General features: G+C 45.1%; 1 protein-coding gene and 1 long non-coding RNA gene across 2 annotated transcripts in view; one reads left to right on the forward strand and one right to left on the reverse strand.

Annotated features, from left to right (window-relative positions):
• LOC149372722 (uncharacterized) overlaps positions 1–24,667 on the forward strand; it is a 273,432-nt gene that overhangs the window by 241,400 nt on the left and 7,365 nt on the right. The gene's annotated exons all lie outside the window — the stretch shown is intronic.
• Positions 1,388–12,509, reverse strand: LOC149372732 (alpha-tocopherol transfer protein-like). The gene is made up of 7 exons (XM_089568151.1): positions 12,455–12,509; positions 10,739–10,759; positions 7,315–7,470; positions 6,142–6,393; positions 4,528–4,721; positions 2,393–2,503; positions 1,388–1,694 (listed from the first exon to the last, which is right to left on the reverse strand). Exons 1-7 carry the CDS (start codon positions 12,507–12,509, stop codon positions 1,503–1,505), a joined length of 981 nt encoding a protein of 326 aa, XP_089424277.1. The 3' UTR covers positions 1,388–1,502.

The following is a 24,667-nucleotide window of genomic DNA, read 5'->3' on the forward strand; positions in this document are numbered from 1 at the left end:
AGAAAAATGCGCTCTATTTAGTATTGTGCTTCACTTTCGAAATAATTTGAAGTTGAGCTGTTATATAATACGCAACGGTAAGTTGGTAAAAAAGCCATAAAAACAGTTTTGTATTGCCTTGTTCTACACAATAATGAGGATACATGTGGTGAAATTTTCAAGCTTAATTTTCAGTCACCTGTTATTTCCTCCAACTATAATTATGCCCGCAAGATTTTCTTTCCCTGAAAAAAAAAATGTTTATAGTCCTTTCTGCCCTCAGCAACATTACGGCAATTGTTTTTTCTCATTTCTGAAAAAAAAAAAGCAAATCACAGCAGCTAAGTGCGAAGCGTGCTGATGATGGAGAACCAAAGTGTGGTCTCATCAGAATCTTTCCTTGCATTGCGACGTTTGTGGGCACCAGGCGAGAGTTTATATTTTTGTACAATTTTTATACTGTTTCCCTCTTCACTCGTGGTACTGATGGCAGCACGAATGTGCGCCTCCGAAGCTATTTAACTTCGAACCAATATCGTGTCGTAGAAGCAAAGCTGTCCCAAATATATCTGTCATTTGGGTCAGCATCTCATCAAGAATTTTGTGGCAATCAGAAGCAGTCTGCTCGACAGATGTTTCTAAAAATTGCATTGGTCGGTAGTTTACCATCTTCCTTATTTTCCTCGGTGTAGTCAGCATTCAACGCCATACTCCCGGATTTCTCACGTTATTAGGCTGGCTTCTGGAAATACTGTAGCCAGACGAGATCCTTGAAACGCCTTCGTTTATACTGAACAAGTAACACTCCGGTGATTACATTTCGCACCTTTCAGTGTGTCTGCGCATGCGTCTTCTTTGCCTCGCCATGGCTTTGAGTGCAGAAAAAAAGTATCCACTATCGATAGCACACACCAGCAAGCGGCAGTCTTTGGGAAGCAAAGCACCAGCCAATAGTTCCTGTATATAAACAAGAATCCATGAAGAAGACTTTTCGGTATCTAACAGCGGTCGTGCCTGGAGACAAATTACTTTCAGATTCGGGTTCTGAGTATCTCCCAAATGATTCCAATATTTCCGAAGCAAAAGAAAAATAGTTTTCTTCCTAGTTTCTTTATTTTTCCAGAACTCAAAATGTCCGGAAAATTTTTCATCACTAATTCAAAAGCTGGCGAACCAGCTGCATAATATATCCCAACCTTCCAGCCGAGTGAATAGCAAAGAAAGCGCGCTACCAGTAGGCTGAACTGGGCAGCTTTCCTGTAATCCCGAATGACAACACGTCCACACATATATATCGAATTTTTGCATGGTCTCATGTCACACCGTTTCATGTTTTTTTAATCACCCTTTCCTTACGAAACGTGTACAGTGAATCCCCAAGAGATATTTTCCATTCGGCGCAGGTCCAAGGATCGAAAGCAGCTAGAGTCGCAGGTGCACGACTATGAGAGAATGTCATATCACAGACTCTTCATGCAGTGTTATGCTTTCCAGGGGGTGGACGGGCTAGCAGCAGTTCTGAATCATCTGCCGCGCCTGTTAGTCTTGCGGTAGCCGTAGCGATTCATGTCATCGAAGTACTTGGCTTTACTATGAAGTTCCTTTTCGAGCTTGTCGTAGTCGTACAACTCGTGAGTCCCGCCTGCTTGCTCCGGTATCACGTCCCTAGGGAGCATGGTGTGCAGTTTCGCCACGTCGCGTCCAAGAAGGCAAACCTAGAGGGGCAGAAGAAATTAAGCAGCAACAGGTATATACGCAGGGTAAGCCTTGCAGTAAATTATTGTAAGCATTCTAGTGAGCTTCTTTCGCGCAACTCCCTCCACGCGAAATCTTCATCAGCCCAACTACCTCCAACTCTTCCCAGTTCCGTTCTTTTGATACCTCCTGTAAACCTGCGGTGAATGGTAGCGCAGATCGTGCGTTCCTGCCTGACACCTTTCCTGATTTGGATTTTGTCACTTTCGCTCTACAGGACTGCGGCTACTATGCAGTCCCAAGTGAAATTTTGCAGCACCTTTGCATATGCCTCTTCTACGTCTTGTTCACGCAGTAGCTGAATGACCCCTAAGATTTCTACAAATTCTAATGCTTTCTCGTAATCTATGAAGGCAATTAGAGATTGTTTTTGTCCTGCGCTCTTTTGTATCACTTGACTGATGGTGTGAATATGGCTCATTGTCGAGAACACTTTCGAAATGCATGCTTGGTCCTAAGGTTGACTGATCTACAAGACTGCTCTAGGTTTATTAGCGTGAAATTCAAACTTTGTATTAAGTGCCACCCACCTAGGTCTTCTATTCAGTGGCTCGTGCGCCAGCTACACGAGGACGAACGAATTAACTCGGCTAGATATATCACTTTCAAAAGAGCCGAGAAAAGGTCCGAACTTAGAAATACTGAACATTGGCCTTACCCTCTGAAGCAGCTTGGGCTTCATGAAGCGCTTCGCAGCGCCGAACAGTATGTCAAATAACGCCGGATTGTTGATCACGAAGAGCGCTTTGACACGGATGGGATAACAATCCTGGAAAGAAAAGCGTGAAAGAACGGGCAAGACCACTAATCATTTTTTCAACTCACAGTGACATAGGAATCACGAAGAATAGATAATTTAGAGACGATCAATTGGGCCGATTAGATAAACATGCGATTACTTTCTTCTTTTACTCTCCAATCTACTCCAGTTCTCATTCTGTTTCAATTCTGAGTGCATTCTTTTTCCATCCCAACTCCAGTGCTATTGTGATTATTTTCCAGTTTCGACTACTGAAGCACGCAAAAACGCGTCACATTGTTAGCTCGCTGCGAATCCTCATACCGCCACAGTGGCGCTGTAGTTGAGCGATGCGCCACTGCACTGCCAGCTGCCGGTTTCAAACATAGCGGCCGGTAGGACTTGTCATACCCGATTTGCTCATCCCGAGAAGTGAGGCAAAGAATAGCTCCCGAAGGCCTCATTTTTGCACAGGTATTTCCTCTGGAGGCTGCATAGTTTGCATGTAGGCCTGCTGTGGCCCGAGTCATTTTCTCACTCATTTTCGCTTTTGATAAGTCATTCTGAGTACGGCGCCTACCTCCCTTCCCCTGAAAGTTGAGATGGCGAAAGAAAGATAGTTAAAGGGGTATGGTTTACATGCGGCAGGTGGAGGGAGCCAAATTCCACTAAACACCTCCTAGCAGGCGGAGAATTTACAAAGAAGCCAACATCGCCGACGCCACCGGACAGTTTTCGCCTTCATGACCTTCCTAATGGTATCGCATTAAAAGCTACTACGCGTACGCCCGGCAACGTTTATAACAGATTAAGCCCTATGGTTGCAACATTTTACTCCGTAGATGGTTTTCTTGTTGATACCGAGGTAATATGTGTGATGGCCTTGTTGCCTTCTACTTCACATCCTTCTTCACTCAATGGGATAAGTTCGCCACGAATGCGCATCTTTTTTTTTTTTTTACGATATTTACTACCACCACATTCTACTTCCGTATTCATCAATTCTTACCTTTTTTTTTACTTAAAAACTCGTTGGTGATGATTTTGCAAGTTCTTTATTTACGCCATCACTTAATTTTTACGCTTAAAAAGGCACAAATATATGACTAGCATGTATCGTAGAAGAGGTTACTCGACACTAACAATAATCTTCATGAACAGTTTTGCGCTGCGCAAAGGATACAAAGTAAACAAATTCTATCTTTGGGTTGACGATAAATGAGGCATTCGGGCGTATTTCCCTATCTGCATGCCTATCTGCATCGCAAGATCAACTTGAAGTGTTCGCTTGTTCAGTTACGTTAAAACATGTATTAAAGTTTTTCGAAGTTATATCAGTCGGTTGTAGTCTACCAAGATTTGCGTAACGGTAAGAAGAGAATAAATCAATGCCGTGAGTAAAACCGATAAACCGAGGCTCCATCTTTTTAAGGGCAAGATAACATCGGTGCTGCTTTTCAATGCGGAAAGTCAGTAACAATAAATTTAGATCATTGTGAAAGCGAGGCCCAAACAAGAAAAACCGCTCCAGGTATATTGGCCGCCAGTTTGATAAGTGGAGCTTTGACAAAGTTAAGTCCAACCCCGGAAGCGTTGGCGGGGAATAGCTAGAAAATATGCACTTCATTCAGCTCTCTTTATTGTCGCTACTGTTAGCACCATCATGCGTTGTAGACGGTTTCCACGGTGTATTTGATGGACATTCCGTTAAGGAAGTGCAATAGCAGCATTTTATTAAATACGCGACCTGACGGGTTTTATTGCACACTGCAGTTTTTGCATAGAGGCAGTTTTCTAAAAATTGTGGCAATTCCTGGCTGCTGCGGCTAAAGGACGGACTCATTCCAGGGGGCGCTCGACAGCGTAGGATGCCTGAATTAACTGTTACGGCACAAGTCCCCATTTTCCATGAAATATTTTTTTCATCATGACTGCTTTGGAGCCACCAGGCAGATAGCGACACGAGAAATAATACGAAAAGGAGACCCGAAGAGGGCACTTTCTAGTGCCGCTGTTTTTTTTTTCTTTACGAATGTTTAGAAAGTCTATCTCACCTGCATCAGGTACAAAAGCTTGCTTATGAAGTATGGTGTGTACTGCGTTATGTGGTACACGCTCAGACCTTTGAAGTCGAGAACGAATACGACACCCCGGACCTGCACGTCTTGGTGAAGCAACAGCCACTCGACCTGAACAAGTCCGGCCCTGAAGAAGTCGTTGAGAGAGCATATGCGGCTGTTCCACGCGCCTGAAACCGCAGAGAAACAGAAAATGCAGACAATAATGTAACTATTACCACTGGCCGTATCTCAAAAATGAGAAGAAAATGCCTTTTGCAGCAAGCCTTGGCAAAGAGCTTGGCAGTTCGTGCAGGCATGGAGAAACTCTGCAACAGTAGATATGCCCGTGTATCTGCTACCTCCACAAGAAATGTTAAAGATTTGGAAGCAGTTTTTTTCTTTAATTCCCACTGCCCCGCAACATTATGTTGTTTGTGTGGTAGCAGTAATGGCATTGTTACTGTACTTGAAACATCAAAGGGCCATCAAAATGAATTCAGTTAATCTACATGATGTTAACATGATGCCATTAGAGTTTCCAGCATATTCAAGGCAGATCACCTACTTGTTGATATCACGCCTTCATTACCTGTACTTCAGACAGTCGCCGCATGAGCGGATGATGTTCGGTTGTGTCATAATCACCGTCACCTCATTTCTGAATTCGGCCATAGCAAATACCAGGCCGTCCATCTGCGAACGCTTGTAAGGCTTCATATGGCAGCTGCACTTTTCGTTTACTCAGGGTTGGTCAAAGTCAAATAGAAATTTAACTGCTAACTTTCAGGCCTTGAGGGGAACTAGTTTACAGCGGCGAAATTTATTATAAAGCGTGCTTACCTTTACGCCTTGCAAGTCACTAATGCTCGATGTCCATTGTCGACAGAGAGCGCGGTTCCGTTTCCAGTATACATGTGACTGTTTGCTTGGAACCCGTTTTGAAGAACCACAGAAGATGAAATCACGCACCTTAAATACGCATGGGCACCGGTTGCGTAATGCTGATGAACTTTGGTGCCAATTAATTCCTTCTAATGGATGTATTAAATGGATCCTCTTGCGTAATAGCCTACAGGCAATTTGCTCGTAAATGTGGCATTTCAAACATATGTACTCTGCTCCTAACGCCGACTTTTTCTTATAGAAGAAAATACCCAATTTCAACCCCGGATGGTGTCGCGTGCATAAATTCGCAACCAGCTAAGGCTCTTGACTATGTTTGACCTATTTTGTCTCAACAAAGCGCACATCCATTCCCATGCATGTGCTGAAAAATAAAGAAACATAAAAGGTCGCTTGTGAATACTTTTCAGTTATGACAAGACCGTGTCCTTCGTCATGAACAGCGACAATTTTTCTTCAGGGCAGGTGCTTTCTTTAGTAATATGCACTCTCCATGATACGTTACCCTATTTCCCTTGCACCAAAGAAGCTTTCAGTTATAAGTTCACCCCTCAAGCTGTCGCCAAACCATCACGGCTCTAGGACCAATTTCGAATAAAATGCCAAGAATATCTTTAGTTTCTAACTTCTCTGAGAGGTGAACTCTTCATCTCCGGTGGCACCGTAAGATGTTCGCGGCCAGCAGATTTGTGTCACACCTCTTACCTATTTTGAGCAGCACAACTCCCCTTCCTAATGAGTCCCTCATCCGGGACACGGTGGCCAAGCGATGTTTTCTACAGGCAGCGTCGTATGGAATCGTGTAAGGATTCAAGTTTTCGAACATCTCTGGCGTCTCCTGCTTCACGCGGAAGTACTTCCGGATGGTTTTGGAGGCTTCTTCCACGTCGTACTTTCGAGCACGGAGGAACTTCACCAGGAACTCCTCGTCAGTAGGACATTCCAGCCAGGGCTCCTCTGAATGAAGAGTGCGCCAAAAGGCAAAATTGCGGCAGATATGAATGAAGACAAGGCTTTTTCCGACTAGTAAGGTCATATTTTTAGGTACGGTCAATGAATCCTACAGGCTTCGATGAATCAGAGCTGAGATCAAGTTATTTACTTACTCAACTAGTTGGTTGGTTTATGGGGTTTAACGTCCCAAAGCGACTGAGGCTATGAGAGACGCCGTAGTGGAGGGCTCCGGAAATTTCGACCACCTGGGGTTCTTTAACGTGCACTGACATCGCACAGCACACGGGCCTCGAATTTCTCCTCCAAAGAAATTCAGCCGCCGCGGCCGGGATCGAACCCGCGTCTTTCGGGCCAGCAGCCGAGCACCATAGCCACTGAGCCACCGCGGCGGCTTACTCAACTAGTGTATATCACTTAACTATATTCCAGACTACGCTGTGCACTAAAATCAAGTTGTGTGCCTTAGCTTGACGACTATGCGCAACATCGACGGGACTGATCCCGTTGATTGCGCGTGTCGTATGAAGCGTCGGCTTGAAAGTTGCGCAAAACGAAGAGAAGAAACGCGCCGTACGGTCGACACTGGATAGCAGCACTTTACAGATGATAACAACGGCATTCATAAGCGCAACACAAGCAAAATAAAAAGGTTAAGAAAAGGCTGCTGCTGACTCTAAGCCTAGATAAAAATTTAACTACGATGGTAGGCAGGCTACGTCTCTGCCACCTTCCTTGCCTTCACTAACAAAGAAAAATTCTTCCTGCTTCGTTGTCTTGGAGTAACTTTCAGGCTTACACTTTATTCGACTACATGCTGCTAGTTCTGCGTACAAGATATTTTTCTTTTTCTTCCGAACAGGGGCCGCGAAATGAGCTATTTTTGAAGAATATTGGTAAAACAGTGATGCTGTCCTGAAAACTTACCAGAAATATACCGGCGAAGTTGCTCAATGGACTTCTTTATCACTTCGATGTTTTCCCCGAGTTCACGGCTGGCCATTTCATCAAGTTCTGGAGTCATGTCGCCTACCATTTTGGTGGCAACGCCTCGGTTACTTGACACTGAGGGGTGTGTTATCCCTGCAAGAACATGTGGAATGTGCAACGTAAAACTTTTTGTGTGCGGTTTTGTTTCTGTTTATATATAATGGTATGAAGTTTAGATTACTGTCAGCCAACTAACGAGAGCTTTTCTGTCACCGTACAGGGATGAGATCGAAAAAGAGCAAGGCTTATTGTCATAACGTCCGTATGCAGGTCACTGAAAATACGACCAGGTCGGTGCTCTGGTAAAAGAAACAAAGAAAACAAAAAGAAAGCCATCTTCACGCCTATTCCAGGCGTTCCAACCAAAGTATCCTGCAATATAAGAAACAATGGGCACACAAAAAACTTTAGAAACGCTATCTTTTTCTCGAGCGTTGAAATAAAACTGATTATCACCGACTAAGCACGCTTATGTCCTATGTCTATGGCCTAAGTCCTGAAGAGATGGCGCTCTGAATTACCAAGAACTACAGGAACAACTTGGGCATGCGGTGAATGACTAAACTGAAGACTACGAAGACAGAAGAGTAGTATCTCATTGTGAGTGACTAGTGAAAGAATTATTGATATCGACCTTATTTCTACATCGTAGGCGTGACTATAACACCCGTCCTCTCCAAATGAGAAAAAAGCACCTTCCACCTTTTCCTTACGGCGCGGTTCGGGTGTCCATCGAGATGGAAGACAATTACTGCGCTATTTCTTTTCATCAAAAACCAACTTTCATTTTTTTTTTCATGAGATTACATTCACTGGCACGACAAGCGATTCTCTGCTCCCTGCGCATGAGAGGCTTGCGTGACCTAGAATCACTACGTCAGATCAGGACACCGCTCGGCAGTACAGGGAAAAGTGCCGCGCGTGCGTTCTTCTCGGTGGACATATTATGAATGCTGACCATTATGGGTGCTACTTCCGCTTAAAAAAAATAACAGGATGCGCGTGAACGTATGGCGTCCTGGAACCGGCATATGCTGAGGTCGACGCTCGAAGAAACGGCGGGCTTGGTAATGTGCCGACCGTGCATTGTAGCCAAGGTGACCTCATGAGGCGACAGTCGTCATATCGAATTGTACGGCCATCCTATCGCTCTATGAAGCGTCATTAACACACTGGCCTGTTTGCCGGTGTGCGCTATGCCACCAGTGAAAGGGATTGCATAACCCACCGCCACTTCGCCTCCGGGACTCGCACTGTGCGTTCCTCTTCACAGCCGCAGGATTTCATTTCTTATTAGCATTCTTGGGGTGTAGGTACAAGCTTGGTATTATATAAAACTGGTACAACATACGTTCTGAGCATTTTATACAGGTTGCGAGCAGAGCAACACTGCGGTGGTACGGAACAATTCATAACTTTTGTTTTCCTGCATTTCCTCTGCGCAGCTGCGCAGCTTTTTCGTCCTAAGAGGAATCCTTTAATTCAGGCAACCATTACTATGCACAGAGGTCGACGCTGTTGTTACACAGTTTGATGCAATCCGCTTTGTCCTGCGATGAGGCCACATACAAATGACCTAACATCACCGACATGATGACCTTCGGACGAACTAGACAAACTACAGCTGAGAGTGAAAATGCACCACCAGCAGGGAAGCGCAATAGGATAGCTTGATCTACCTCTCCCCGTGCACAAGACAAAGCAGGCCTCACGGCGTAAACAACTGCATATTACGAGGGCGGTGCCTTCACAGACCCCATAAGGAGGGCGGCAATCCGTCTGGCTGTGCAGATCGCCGCGTTCGACAACACCTCTCCCTGGAGGAAGGGGGGGGGGGGGGGGGGATGCCTTACGCAAACAGCTGCGCGAAAGTGAAATCCTCTCCATACAAGGCCACTCCCTGGCCGCGTAAACGGTTGTGAAAGTGACATTCGCTCGCTTCCAAGCCCAGCTATAGGGTATAGACATATAGGACATTGCGTAGCACCAAAGAAACAATCTTGTGCTCGATCAAGAGAAACGGCCGCACTAGATTCAAGCGCGCTCACATTTGACATCACTAATGTAAGAGTGTGCAGTCACTTCTGCTTTTATGTAGTTCATAAGTGGGCTATGATTTCACTTTTCAGCGAATCGTTTACTTCTAAAAAGGGTGCTGGCACTGCCTACTTTGGGCTTTAGCCTTCCTACCGTTTGTACGAAGTGTACCCCATTCCCTTCTCCTTTCGCGCGTTGCTTATCCAGTAACAGCCGTCCCTACAGAACCATTATGGTACCTGAATGATGTTTGATGTTACTTCGTTTTTATCACGTAAAAGCGGGCCTCTTCATTGCGCTCGCTAACTTGACTTCGCTAAATATAAGCACGTGAAGCATCATGCGTTATTACTGAAAAGAAATGTGTTTGTACGGCATGTATGAGATGGGCCTAGATCTATGGCCCATGCAGCCCGCAGCGATCATTAGCATCAACGGCTGCGGCTGGTGTGAGCAAATAATTCGTGTCACCGTTCAAGGTGCCTGCGTAACTTATAGCTAGGGTAGTCAGAGCAACGATTCTTGGGAAGTCTGAGGAAGTGGAATAGCAAAGGAAACACACGAGCTTCAGAAAATAACAAAGATCAGGTAGTCTCCCAAATATTTCGTTGCTTTCAACATATTTATGAAACTTTTATAAATGTAGATAAACTCAATCCTAATGAAAAAGAATCATTTGTGTATGCTGCCGCCTCTCTGGTCAACTGAGGTTTTCGCCAGAACCGCGGCACTGTTATGCTCCTCTTTAGAATCTCAGTAGATTTGGCGTTTCCAGAATACTTCTGTACTGATTTTTCTAACATAACAGCCAAAAAAATCTTCCCTCATTGAGCTCCTCCTTCTCTCATCACAGAATAAATCAATTTTACTGGAAACCAACAACCATCCGTTGCTCTCGAGTACTCTGGGCGGCCAACGAAATATCTGAGCTCTTCTTTCGCCACGCTAAATGACCTAAAAGTTTTTACGCTTGAGAATTTTTTTTTAATTTTTTGCCCTACCTGCAAAATTTGTCCACAAGCCTGATGCAAAGTGGTTTAGCAGATGGCTTACCTCAATCTTGGTTTGTTGATCTTGTTTAATAAATCTCGCGTGAAGTGGCAATGAACACTCTCCGCTATCATGTTTAAAGCAAATGCCTTTTTTCTTATAAGACCTGGTGACCTTTGTTTAAAGCCGAATATTTGTTCTGCAACGATATCCTGAATTCCTCTAATTTCCCTCTCGCAGCTAACTCGTTAATGGGCGTCCGCTTCACTATTTTCTTCCGTTATCTCTTTAGATATAGGCTAATTCGAGACCATACCATCCTGTGATCGCTCACCTTTCTGAAGACCGCCACACCCTGCACATTTCCAAGGCAAGCTCATAGTATGAGGTCTATTTTATTTCTGGTCCCATCATCGGGACTGTTCCACATCCATTTCCTGTCTTCTCGTTTGGGAAGAAAATATTCATGATCCATAAATTATTTCTCTCTGCGAGCAGTGCTAGTAACTCCCCCACTGCTATCCATAGAGGCCGTGCCATAGTCGCCTATTGCCTGGTCAGGCCTGGTCTCAAGCCTGCTTCTTCCCTACCTTGGCGTTAAAGTCGCCCATCAGTACAGTATACTGTGTGCTTACATTGCTCATTGCTGATTCCATATCCTCATAGAAGCCTTTCATGATCTAGTTATCATAACTAGATGTAGGCGCGTAGGACTGTGCCACCTTCAGTTTGTACCTCTTATTAAGCGTAATTACGATAGCTGCGACCCTATGGTTAATACTGTAGAATTCCTCTATGTTGCCAGCTATATGTTGATTGATGAGGAATCCAGCACTTAGTTCTCGTCTGTCCGTTGATCCACGATAGCATAGTACATGCCCGCCCTTTAACACTGTATATGCTTCATCTGTCCTCCTAACCTCACTAAGCCCTTTGACATCCCATTTAATACCCCCTAGTTACTCTAACAGCGCTGCTATACTAGCCTCACTGAAAAGCACTACTCCAGGCTTCCCAGCCCTGAGCAAGAATCTTGTATTGTCTTGTCTTGTCGTGTAATCTCTGGTTAATTCGGAGGAGCGTTGCGTAAGCTGTAGTTAATGGAGTAAGCTCGGGAAAGGTCCAAGGATCACTGCGCTAGCTGTGGCCAATGGGAGGAGAAGAAGAAGAGGCGAAGAATGAATACATGCTTTCGCAGGTCTACTCGGTTTAACTACGTTAAAACCCTACCACTTTTTAATGCCAGCCAACATGCAGGGCACAATCTTGGATGAAAAGCTTAAAAGCAGTTGTTCTTTAAACACACATACAGATCATAATGCCACCTGTTGGAAGTCAATTTATTCACTATCGTGAAATGACTTGCACCTTGTCACAGTGGTAATGTGGCACTAGTCTCTTGTTCACTCAGGCGTTCTTTGCAAGTTTGACAACGTATGAACTCTGAATGTCATTGCTTGGTCATTGCCCTCGCCATCCTTAATTTGCTCATATATTCAGTGACTTCCGCGTCTTGAAAAACGAGCATGCCGACTGGGTCGAAATCGATTATGTAAGTAAGAGTAATGAAATTTCACATGAAGAGGACGGCTGCGGGAGATAAGACCATGAGCTTATAGCCAAATTACCAGCCGTCACAGGCGTGTTTTCCAGACAATTACAGCCTTCCGCCACCTTTTCCTCCAAATAAAGTTCAAAAAAAGTTTTGTGCGCATGATACCGCGCCCCCGACTGATACATGAGAATTGAAAACAAAATTGAGTAATTAGAGACATTCGAATTCTGCAACCTGGTCATCCGATGTACCAATATCTAACTAACTTGGTGTACCTTGCCCCCACTCATCCCACAGCCCGAACGTGCTATAACGTAATGACATATTTCAGCATAGCCTTCAACATGGCTTACACGCCGAGCAATACGAGTTTCCGGTGTCATCATAGTCCATATGGCCGGGCCTTATTTTAAACAGCGTACCCCTACAGAATCCGACGAGAGATACAGCCACCGATGCAAAAGATATTGGTCTCACAAAAGACAGCCTACGCACCTTTGAACGGCGTCTTCCTGGAAGTTTCCTGCTTGAAGTGGCCGGCTAGGTGCATTCAGGTACGCTTCGCACTATACCAGTTGCGCTATCCTCTTGAAGTGGTCGAGACGCCGAGCAGCCGATGCAACTTCCGGTTTCGCGCAGCAAGGGGCCGGAAGAGGGTCGGTAACAGCTGGCTCCAAAGTGCCGCTCTTGAAATTCACACGTGTTAACAATGCCGGCTACTATGTTGCATTGCTTGTATGGCCCTGGGCTTGTCTCTTAATCCGCTCATCTGTACATACGACGTTACGTACCCGGCAACCAAGGAGTCTGCCGCTAAACGGTTCCTCGTCCGACAGGGAAACTTCCGTCGCGTGCGCGCTTGCCGGACGGCGAACTCATTTCGGAACGCCCCTGGCCACGTAGGAAGGGAAAGGAGCGGTGGCCCACTCACTTTCACTGATACGGGGTCTCACTAGATCGGTGCAGCGTTCCCAAAGCTACGAGGTGTCCTCGAATAGTCACTGTAGGAGGGTACGGAGTAGAAGAAGAGCCAAGTTACGAAGTAGCTTTACACGGGGGCGACGAAGGTTAATTTCCCACCTACGCATCCCACAAACCGGCCTCGTGAATGCGCCAACTTTTAAGAGCCGGCTGGCTGATATGACAACAGTCCTCTCGTTACTGACTATGGCTGCTTCTCAGCCCACACGTTCTTTTTGGCTCAGGCCAGTACTGGCAACATGGGTTTTGTACTGGCTTTTCGATTGCCCTTGGACATTAGACGCACGCAACATTTTTCGGGCTTCACCATGCTATGACGTAGTCGCCATTTGACTCTGAGGATGCCCCTCATAGCTGCAGAACATGTTAAAAATGCACCAACAGCAAGAGGCACTTCCCATGTTCCTCGACACCCGGAAAAACGCATGCGCCTGTTAATGGAACCTGCGGAGTTTCTATGGAGCACTCTTAGCTACTCTTAGAACACTCTTAGTGTGTCGTTCGAGGGCTTCATTTGTGCTTATACCTCCCGAGCCTTGTCTAAAACTTGCTCGTATTTGTCGTTGGCTCTGTTCGGCTTATGAACATAGCTTAACTCATAGCCTAGTTAAGCTTTCTTGTCTTCATGGACAGCCAGTGCCGCATAAGGTTACGCGTACAAGGCTCCGAGTTAACACTCTCGAATAAGTTTTGATCAAAAAAGTGCAAATTCGACATTTCGCTTCGGTATAAGTTACAGCTCTCCTGGAGGGCCAGGGCTCGGCCTGGCTTGTATAGTGCTGCACAGTAGCACTGGGAAAGAGAGAGAGCGAAGAGGGCTGTTTTCTTTCCGCGGTGGCCTCACGGCTGAGGCGGCGTGCCGCAACAAACAAAGCGGCTTTTCCGGTTTCCCGTTGCCTAGCTCCCCCTCTCCCTCTCTCTTTTTTCTGGCACAACGGCATCGAGTCTAGTCGTTCCGTCTCTTCTCCGAGGGCTCACCGCACATTTATAGCGCTAAGCAGCTTTGACCCGTCACAACGGTCGCATTGAGGGCAACGCCGTAGGCTGTTTGTGCCAGCAGTTCGAAGCGGCCGCGCTTATTACACGTTGCTTCTCCTCTTTCCTTCGCTTATAACATGAAGCCTCCTCTCCTGAACAGCAGGCTGATCCATTCAGTTTCCACTAAAGTCATTTGCTTTTTCTCTATATATATACAACAAGAGGGAAAATAAATTAAGAAGCAAGTTCTTCGATGCCAATGTCGTGAAATGCGCTTTGCTTTCTGTCAGTTTTCGCTTGCAGCGGTAAATTCTAATGAAAGCTTCGTGCAGCAGTTCCGCTTTACTGATCCCCTGATATGTACATATTCGAAGCTAGTACTGCCGCGCAAAAAAAAAAAAATAAAACAGAGATAGACGCGAGACGCATCGCAAAGCTGTCCTGTCGTTCACTTGTTGCAGACAGTATAAATTTTGGCACTGGCTGCTGAGACTGAGAGGACGTGTCTCTGCCTATTGCTTTTCTGTTTTTTATATGCGTGCAATCCCATAATACGCCGTTTCGTCTCGTGGTCGGCATAATGACAACTCCTCTGATTGCAGTTTGAAAGGTAGCCGAAGATCACTGAAAGGCAGTGACGAAAAAACCCATGTCTCGAATTTCAATATGTTGACTTCTACCTTAGTACTTTTAACGTGGTATCTGCCGCATGGATCCTTGCCTTAGAGCTAATTCAAGCGTTGAAATTCAAGCAGGAACTTTGCTCGAAAAAAAAAACGAGAAAAGATGAAACGGGCCAGAGTTGACAATGTTCTCTTTTACATCTCTCTGTTTCCCGCTGTTCAATTCAACGCCGGTGAAATTATTTTTTACAGCATACGTGTTGGTCATACCAAGAAAGTTCACCGCCCATTCTGAGAACGCGCCAAATCCAACGCCACCTATCGAACAATGTGCGTGGTTGCCGGTACGCATTGCCTGCGGTCGTTGCCCCTGTGTTTGTTTTGACCTGAGCGGGCATTGTGAGTTTTTCCTTGTAGTGTAGTCGTCGCCGGCTGCCTGGCCATCAGGAAAGATTAGTGCGCCAGCGAGCGCCGACTTCCTTCCTCCTTCAGTTCCGTGACCACCATAACGGGCGGCCCCACCGTGCTGCTTCCTGTTATCGTTGAGATTCTTGTTTGGTGAATTCTGGCTCCTTCAGAGAGCTCGAAGCAGCACACACACACAAAAAAAAGTCTTCAATGTAAACTGCAGATGTTCGCTTATCGTATGCTCTGCAACCTTGCACGCTAATTCTCAGCGATGGGATGAAATATGGAGCGGTATGAAGGCGCTAGACACCGCAGCGGACACGGGACATAGAAAGAAGACGACACAGGGCGGTACTTGCAACTAAAATTTTATTTGAAACTTCATGGCTTTATAAAGACAGAGGCACGTGTGATCTTACAATCAGGTAAAAAAGATGAATGAAAAGCAACAGATAGCAAAACCTAACTGACAACAATGCACAGGAAAGATATGCGCGTCACAATGTACAGAAATCAGACTTTAAAACGTTATGCAAAGCTCATCTTGCGAGTCACAATCTACATAAATCAGAAGTGTTAAAACCCGTCGACCGCATGTGGAAGCAGAAAAACCACAAGACAAAGGAAGAAAAAGAACGTTAAAAGGAAGCCACCCAACCTGTTACCTGTCAAGGAAACCCAGTTCTAAACACTACACACGTAGAGATTTGCGGGTAAAAGGTACATGGCTTGAGTATGAAAAGAAAAACAGGAGTAAGTAAGGACAGAAGCACGACAAGGTAGCCGCTAAAACCACTAATAAGACTTTGGGGTTCACCGGGGGTCACGGTGATCAGATGAATCTTGGTCGCCATGAGCTATTCCTATAAACGTTTACGGGGCGTCGTGTACTCGAACTCCGTCAGCTTCCCCCGAAGCAGAGACGTGGTCGCTGTGTCGTCTGCAGTGTGAATTTCGGCTTGCTTCCTTACTCGAAGCTTTCAATACGCTTGACGCTCTCAGATGACCTGGGCCGCGGTCGCGGGACTAGTTCAAAGACGGCAAATTCATTCGTCGAAGTGGTGTTTGGGTAAATTGTGTAATGTCTATTAAAGCGTATCTTGTAATGCGTATTCCATGTATAATGTTATGTGTACTATTATGTGCACTGTAATGGAACATAAATATGAGCTATACCATGTTCTTCGCCTCCTAAATTCTTACCAGAGACCGCAAGCCGGGACACAGTGGAGTGTCGCAATGCGAATTCAGTCGCGTTTCATCGACTCGCTCAGCCGCATTCATGGCCGCGCATGAAGTAACGCCTGCTGCCGCAATGTGGTGCGTCCTTCAAGCTGCGACGTGGTTTCCACACTTTTGAAATTGAGTTCTGTGCGCCCTGCTTGCTCGCCTCAGGGACGGCCGTGCGCCTCGTGGCTCGTTACTAAGCGCCGATTCGATCTTGTTTGTCCTGGCCTTGAGCTAATACTTCGATGATGTGTATGCAGTTGAATTACGCATTCGCACCATGCATGAAGGACTGCTTCTGCGAATGAGAAAAAAATACAAATAAGCACATCTGTTCGCGACACTTATCATCACGATGAGTTTGGCCCAACATTTCATGTGCCGTTCTTGTCAAGGACATTTTATGCTTATTCGAAAACAAACCCTGCCTCACACGTAGTCAGCATCACGCACAAGAGAGATGTTCCAGATGATTTCGGAATAAAACCACACCAAAAAACTGGAGGAGACACTTAATATCTGCCTTAAGGGTATCACGCGATGGCGCTAATGGCTTGATGTCCATATATGCGGAATTGGTAATCCTCGGCTTTACATTCATAAATCGCTGGGAGTCCTCCCGCCAGTCCTAGCGCAATGGTGCGTCGGTTAAGCGATGCTCCACTGCCCTGCTATGGCAGGTGCTGCCACCGGTGGGGCTTGTGAGAGATCCAGGTTGCTCTTTCCGAACAACCTCTCGGGAGCAATCATTAACTTAACTGCATCTTCCCAAGTGGTCATTTTGAGCACAATCCGGTGGGCAGGCTGTGGGGAAGCTGCAAGGTCACGTGATCTGGGTGGCCCACGTAAGTAGCCTGAGAGTCCGGTTGCTCTTGCTGCGAGGCTTCAAACGGTGGACGCCAACGCCGGACAGATTTTTTTCCGCCAGGAGGCTACTAACGCTCTCGCGTTAAAACATTTTCACCCTTACGTTACTTCTAGTTTTTCAGTTATGCGATATAAACTGATCAGACTGTTTCAAGCAGAACGAAATGTTATGCTCCAGTGTAGTTTGCAGGCAATTGGGGCTACACTACTGTTATTTCGTCTTATCTCGTGCCCGTTCACTAGTCCTCACAAGCAATTCATACGTACACCTTTTTGTATGACATCATAATCGCTATACGTTTTAAGACTCGATATCTCTTTACGTTAGCAAAAACGAAATGCTCGTCCGAATATTTTATTAAAATAAGTTGAGAGCGAGCTTTGCACTTCCATATTTTATTCTTGTCTGACCGCATGACGGTAACTTCTAACCTTCCATCCATCTTTTTCACTCAGGTGTGATTTCAGTAGATTTAATCGGTATCCAATTGGCTGTTTAAATCCCAGAATATTTAATCCATGGGGTGTTATTTCTGTGGGCCGTGCAGGTTCACATTTCTGCAGCCGACAAAATCGACAAGCTGCTATCAACGCTGCAGCGGCTAACCTAGAGTGGCAAGTAGTTTGTACACATGGCGTTTCTCGAAGCCCTAAAGAACAGCAGACAACGAGAACTGTTAGGCATTTTTAAGCATTTCAATTGCTCTCAAATTATGTGACTTAGCAGAGGAAGGAAAAGTAAAAAACGCAATCGAAACTTATGATCATAGCAGCGCGGCTTCCGAACTGTCTGCGAAGCTACTTCGCGTGGTCCCCTCACGCAAGTATTTTTGGACTGTCCTCAAGCAAACTTCCTCGTGATACTTAGACGGAGGAAAATGCTAAGCAGGAACTTATCTTCGGTGAGGCATATCAACAGAGTTACGACATCTCGTTGCGTAAGGAGGATAAAGATACATGGCTGTCATAGGGAAAAGGAGGCTTGTTTTCCTTTTAAGTGATCGTGTCTCTTGTTTCAATGTTGCGTAAGCGAAACAGGGTGCTATGAAAGTAATCGTATCGCACGGAGACAAATACGAGAGAAGGCTACCACGGTCTTACCTAATCCATACCCAACAGTTCTGAACAAAAACGTATATTTTTTTTTCATATGTTGTAAAATTTCATTATAACGATAACTATATCCGCAGATCTCCTGTCGGCGCGCTAGAATTTTTTGCTATCGTCAAAAGCGTTCCCCATTCGTTTTCTATGGCAGTCTTAATTGCTCGATGCGAGCGATGGAAACGCTACAAAATGAAGATTGTGCTACATATCGGACATGTTGACTTTTATCTTCTCTATCTTGTATTTGGACCTTTCACTAGCCGAGCTGGCTATGGGTCCAATCAAGTTTTGATGTCATCGTCATCATCATCATCATCATCCTGACAACACCCACTGCAGGGCAAAGGCCTCTCCCATGTCTGTCATGATGATGATGATATCATTACCTTACAGTTTTAAAATATTCAGAATTTTTGTCCAAAAATGTTGGACATCATTTGGGCCAATCTATGTTTCAGTTCTATTTATTATGACATGGGAACTCTGCGCGACTGTAAATACACTGACGGGTATCGCACGTAATTCAGTGGACAGGGCAATTTTCCCTCTATGAATAAGAATGGGTGGCGACCAGAGGCTGCTTGCTCTAACGCCAGGTTTAAAACCTGTCGCCTATGGCTGGGCAGTAAAATTCTAAGCAGTAAAATTCCCGCTGCCAATCCTAAAATTACATCAGATTAAAATCTTCAATTAACATCAGGCAAACTTTCTACATGGAATATCCAAATACCTGGCTACCCCTGCATCGCACAAGCGCTTTTAAGACTGTGCACATACAATAACTTCTTCAGAGTTTAACAGCGCTGCACATGCTAGCGCTGTCTGTTCGCACTGGCGGATTCGTCCTGTAATTTCTAAACAGATCGTAATTCAGGCTTTTTCAATACCTCATGGGCCTCATATATCCCTGCAAACAGAGTTGAAGTTTTATTTTGGATTTCATCTGGTAGGGCCATTATTTCAGTTATGGGGACTTAAATGAACGCGTCGGATAATGTGAACAGTCACACACGCCCACACTAATAAGCGATGCCACTGTGGGGTTTCATACTATAACCATACTTGATGGAAATATATTCTTGCTGTCTACAGGAGCCTACAAGATGATAGTTACTTAGAGCGCTTCGTTTTCGGGTGAAACCCTATTTCGTCTCATTCTCACACCTCAAAAAGATTTTTAACATCGGTTTATGCCGATTGTTACATATCTGGTGCTTATTCCAGAAGGGTGTTTCGGTTAACTCATAATTTAAAACTCTAACAATCACCATACATGACAAGGTGTAATTTTAAAACAAGTACGAACTGTTTCAGAATCAGTAAGCCAAGTTGGGCTACAGTGACCAGACGTCTCATTGGCATCATTGTATCAGGTGCGACCCACGCTAATAAAGTCGTGCTCCAAGGTTGTTGTATGTTTTAAATGATCGCTGTTATCTTGAAGCAATGTTTACACAGTATACTGCCAAACTACCAGCACGGACTACACGTATTAGCACATACTGGCACGTACTAGCATGGACGCTAAAGTGCTGCGCATGAAATGGTAATGGCCACAACCAAAAAACAAGGAATATCAGATTTGGTAAACTGTTTTTATGGAGAATCTGTTTTATAATGTTTGTGAATCTATTGCATAAAAAATATCCCCTTTTTGTCTCGCACAAAAACGACCGGAAATAGTAAAGTGATTTTGCTGCAAAAAAAAAAAAAATTTAAAAACGAACAGCGCAGAGGTTTTCTCAATAACCGGATTTGTATCCGAGTTTGGCCGAAAAATATATCACCCGATTTTTACCCCCCGAAAAAAAGCGGAACCCGATAACGACGGACCCTATCCGTACACCATGAGAATACTGGAAAGTCAGTTCATAAGGATTGCTTTGAATGTCACTGTGACTTCTCTACTAAGCCTTTGAGGCTCAAGATGTCAGAATTACACGCACATGTACGAAAAATTTATTTAATTTACCTTTCATAGATTGAAATTGCCTGGTTCGCGGACTTTGAACGAAGAGTCTCAGCTAAAGTCACAAGCAGTCAGCCCCCACAACTACTCGCATTTGCAAAGTATTGCCTGAACACGCGGCGTACACGGATTGAAAGTTTGCTGCCAGTCAGATAAAGCAACGAGTTCGTTTAATTTGTCACTTATGTGTAAAACGAGCAGTGGCAGCACGTTTCACCTCCGGGGAAGTTCGGCATAACCAGATGCTGTGGTGCAAACATACATTCAAATTGATTAGAAATAAAAAGAAGTTATCATAAGTTTCAAACCAGCTCTAGTGATGTTCAGGTACTTCCGTTTATTCTCTCATGACATAGATTGCAGCGAGAGACAGTGATTAACATTAATAGTATAAAAATCAAATCATGCTGAGATTGCGCGCACAGTGATTAACATTAATAGCATAAAAATCAAACCATGCTGAGGTTGCGCGCATGTGCTCCTTCTCATCGTCGATGCTTCATCACTTCGCTTACTCCGAGAGGCTTCCTGACGCTTTTTAGGCACGGAATTATCGCAGTCGCACAATATGCGCACCCATTGTGGTGATGCAGCGTGCTAACGTTTTTTCCTCTCTGTAGGCTTCAGCGGCAGTGCGGCAACCCAAATAACGTTAGGTCCACCACAGCAGCATTTTCCTCTAAGCTGCCTGGAAATAAGACTATATTTAGTCCGCCTTACGCCAATGACTTCCTGAATTCACGTCGAGTCCCACAGATGACGTGACAGCTACTCTTCTGTGGAGAGATAAGGACTTCAGTCAACGCGAAACTTGGAAGCGACGTGTTGAAGCTGCGTTGCGCATATTGATGACGCAATAAAGCAGTTCAACCTTACCGTGCGCGTATGAACGGTGAACGCAGAAAACAGTGTAATATACCTTATCTAGTGACGGTGACCACAATCGCTCACGAGCTGCAAAGGGTTCGTTTCATTCTGCAGTTTTCCTGAAAATGTGACCACCAACGCTGTAACCCCACAGTGAGCCCTATCAATTGTATCTTCATAAATCGCACATGCCGCGTTTCATTCAACGCACCCCGCATGATACAGAGGTTGCGGGCTGTACAGTTCTTCATACACTTTTCTAGAGGACTCTGTAACAGCGATCTCCGGACTGCTTTACAGAGATAAGCCGCGCTCCCATGGCCTTAGATTTTTGAGACATAGAAAGTAAACCGTGATTCATAGAAAAGCGCGCAACGTAATGTTTTTACTTCTAAGCCATTCACGCACTCAGTTAAGGCAGGTGTGTTCAGCACTCCGCAGAGCTCTCGCGCGAACGCGGTCATGGAGACTGCTTTTAGAGTGAAAGCCCTATTGGCCTCCTAACCTGGAAAATGCCGGTGAGTGATGCGGCCTCTTAAGTTAGCAACGTGGTGCGGCAAATTGAGACAAAACAAAAAAAAAAGGCGACATTTGGAATGAGGGTGATCTTGGTCTACCTGGAGAAATAAAATAAATATTGCCACGACTGGACTTCGAACCCGCAGCGGAGCGAAGAGATGAGCTTCGTTGGCTACTGCAGGAGAGCACTATGCTAGTTTGTTTTTTCATGATATTCATTCTACATGATTATGCAGCCGATGGCGCCTAGCGTTAAACTGCCACACACTTTCGCGCTGTGCATTGCAGGTCGTCGTCTTCATCACCATCTATTATAGTGAAAGTCAGGAAAGGAAAGGAAACGAGTTTTCAATCACGCTTTTATGCACAGTATTTGTAAAAAAGACATGAGAGATCACTACAGCGCCTGCCTTGGAGAAATGCGTAAGCATGAGTTTTCAAACTTCGCGCCATGCTTCGTTTTCAAATTTGGCGCCACGCGTTGGCTCTGCCCACACTTCCGGTCACGTGGTGACACACTTTCAGCGTTTCGAAACTTGGCACCACTTTTGCTCCGGTCCCGCCCACTTTTTGGACATTTCTGAGTCTAATTTATTAACCAGTTAACCGAGCTCAACCCCCCCCCCCCTTATCTTGTACGAGATTTTTTGATGCTATATTCGATGGTATTATTCTTTTTCGCATAAACCCATTCGTTCGGACGTTATCGTGCGGACAAGCTCCGCAAGCATAGTCATACAATGCTTACGCATTAAAAGTATTGAGCCCAAGCCCTGCAGTATGGCTCGTTTCGCATCCTCAGCGACCCTAATCTCACAAAGCTGGGGGCCACTCGCGTGATCGACCCTCCCAACCCTAGGACTGCAGAATATGCTTTAGAGCCCGCTACATGGCTTGGAAGCGATTACCTTGGGCTGTATATTTTTGACAAAGGCTGTACGTGGCGTTGGTGTCCTGCGAAAACCTGCTTTCGCACAATGTTGCGAGGTTAGCAATGCTAAACCGAGAGCATTTTTTTTTTTTTACCTGGGGACAACTTTGGACGCTGATGCAAACTGAAAATTGTACATGCAGGCAAGAGGAGGCGAAAATAGCGGCTATGGTCGAGGTTTTACCATGTAAAAAAAAGAAAAGGCTACCATCGAAAGCAGCTGCGAAGCAGTGGGAACGATGCTTTAACAAACTCTTCATTTCACCGCAGAGGTGGCCTAGTAAATAGAACAGCCACCTCGCACATGGGAAGTGCTGAGAGGTGCAGGAAGGTTTTGGGCTTTGAGATAGAAAGTGTATTTTTGCCAGCGGGCCCCTGGCGGTGCACTCACGGACGCCGACAAAGACGTAAAGCTCATTGAAGTTAGCGCCGCAAAGTGCGAAAGGTTGCTCGAACACCCTGTTTTATATAGTTTAAAAGCGCTTTCATAACTTTTGCGCCACCTGTTAAAAGGCTAGAGATCTGAAAAATGCCAACGGATTTCTGAAACATGCGCCAGAAGCTCAAGCGGCAGTACTGTCGACGTTCGTGAAGCTGCATTGAGCGAAAATGGAATGAGGAGACAGTTGAAGATGAGTACAGGGCAAGTAGGTGTGCCTTGTTATAGTCGAATGTATATATACCAACTTTGTGGTTGAGAACACAGAGGGTGCTCACGGACACCGCAGTGGCCGGGGGTATCAGTGCGTTGTCGTCTGGGGCGGTGAGCGATTCGTTTATGCCGTATGAAAAATGGCTTCCATGTGGAGCTGCCCAATCTCTAGTGCTGTAAGAGTGTTTGCGATAAAATGTGCATTTCTGCTCCATGTGCTGTCTGGACGGCCGGCCTTGACCGACGATATCCAACCTTCGCCGAGTGGAATGCGGAGAGACGAAGAGAAAAAGATATGAAATCTCGCATCACAGCGCTTAAGCGGCTGACGCAAAAAACTGTCTGAGCCTAACGAAGGCCGAAGCTCAGCTTCCAAGGTCGGCGCGCCGCCATCACTTAGCATGCAGTCCGGAAAGGCAGCAGCTATTGACGCAGGGGCCGCTCTGCGCTCGTGAGTAAAACGGTGTATGCGACTGTGCAAGCTGGGTTACGAATAAAATAAAAAGAAATGTGGTTGTCACTTTCACATTCCATTCAATATATTACGATTTTCTTTATTCATTTATTCACTGATGCGATTTAGCATTGCTAAGCACCAAGTTATCGACGCAATGGCCGCTCTGCGCTTGTGCGTAAAACGGTGTACGCGACTGTGCAAGCTGCGTTACAAATAAAATAAAAAGAAATGTGGTAGTCACTTTCACATTCCATTCAATATATTACGATTTTCTTTATTCATTTATTCACTGATGCGATTTAGCATTGCTAAGCACAAAGTTATCGACGCAATGGCCGCTCTGCGCTTGTGCGTAAAACGGTGTACGCGACTGTGCAAGCTGCGTTACAAATAAAATAAAAAGAAATGTGGTAGTCACTTTCACATTCCATTCAATATATTACGATTTTCTTTATTCATTTATTCACTGATGCGATTTAGCATTGCTAAGCACAAAGTTATCGACGTAATGGCCGCTCTGCGCTTGTGCGTAAAACGGGTGTACGCGACTGTGCAAGCTGCGTTACAAATAAAATAAAAAGAAATGTGGTAGTCACTTTCACATTCCATTCAATATATTACGATTTTCTTTATTCATTTATTCACTGATGCGATTTAGCATTGCTAAGCACAAAGTTATCGACGCAATGGCCGCTCTGCGCTTGTGCGTAAAACGGTGTATGCGACTGTGCAAGCTGGGTTACGAATAAAATAAAAAGAAATGTGGTTGTCACATTCACATTCCATTCAATATATTACGATTTTCTTTATTCATTTATTCACTGTTGCGATTTAGCATTGCTAAGCACGAAGTTATCGACGCAATGGCCGCTCTGCGCTTGTGCGTAAAACGGTGTACGCGACTGTGCAAGCTGCGTTACAGATAAAATAAAAAGAAATGTGGTAGTCACTTTCACATTCCATTCAATATATTACGATTTTATTTATTCATTTATTGGCTGATGCGGTTTAGCATTGCTGTGCACAAAGTATTGTGCGAAAGCTGTTTTTTACAGCGCCATCATCTGTGGTTGCCCAGGCGCTCTACCATCTCGGAGCAGACTGAGTCACCGGGGGCTGGTC

Source organism: Amblyomma mixtum, chromosome 1 (assembly GCF_055824585.1).
Source record: "Amblyomma mixtum isolate Tamu chromosome 1, ASM5582458v1, whole genome shotgun sequence".
In the NCBI taxonomy this organism is placed as follows: Eukaryota; Metazoa; Arthropoda; class Arachnida; order Ixodida; family Ixodidae; genus Amblyomma; species Amblyomma mixtum.

Excerpts from the sequence above, each read along its gene's own strand:
- LOC149372732 (XM_089568151.1), bottom strand. The coding sequence starts at position 12,509 with ATGCACCTAGCCGGCCACTTCAAGCAGGAAACTTCCAGGAAGACGCCG. Across the intron at positions 7,471-10,738 it reads GTGTGGCGGTCTTCAGAAAG|GGATAACACACCCCTCAGTG; the intron begins GTGAGCGATCAC and ends ATGTTCTTGCAG. Across the intron at positions 4,722-6,141 it reads AGTTGTGCTGCTCAAAATAG|GCGCGTGGAACAGCCGCATA; the intron begins GTAAGAGGTGTG and ends CTGCGGTTTCAG.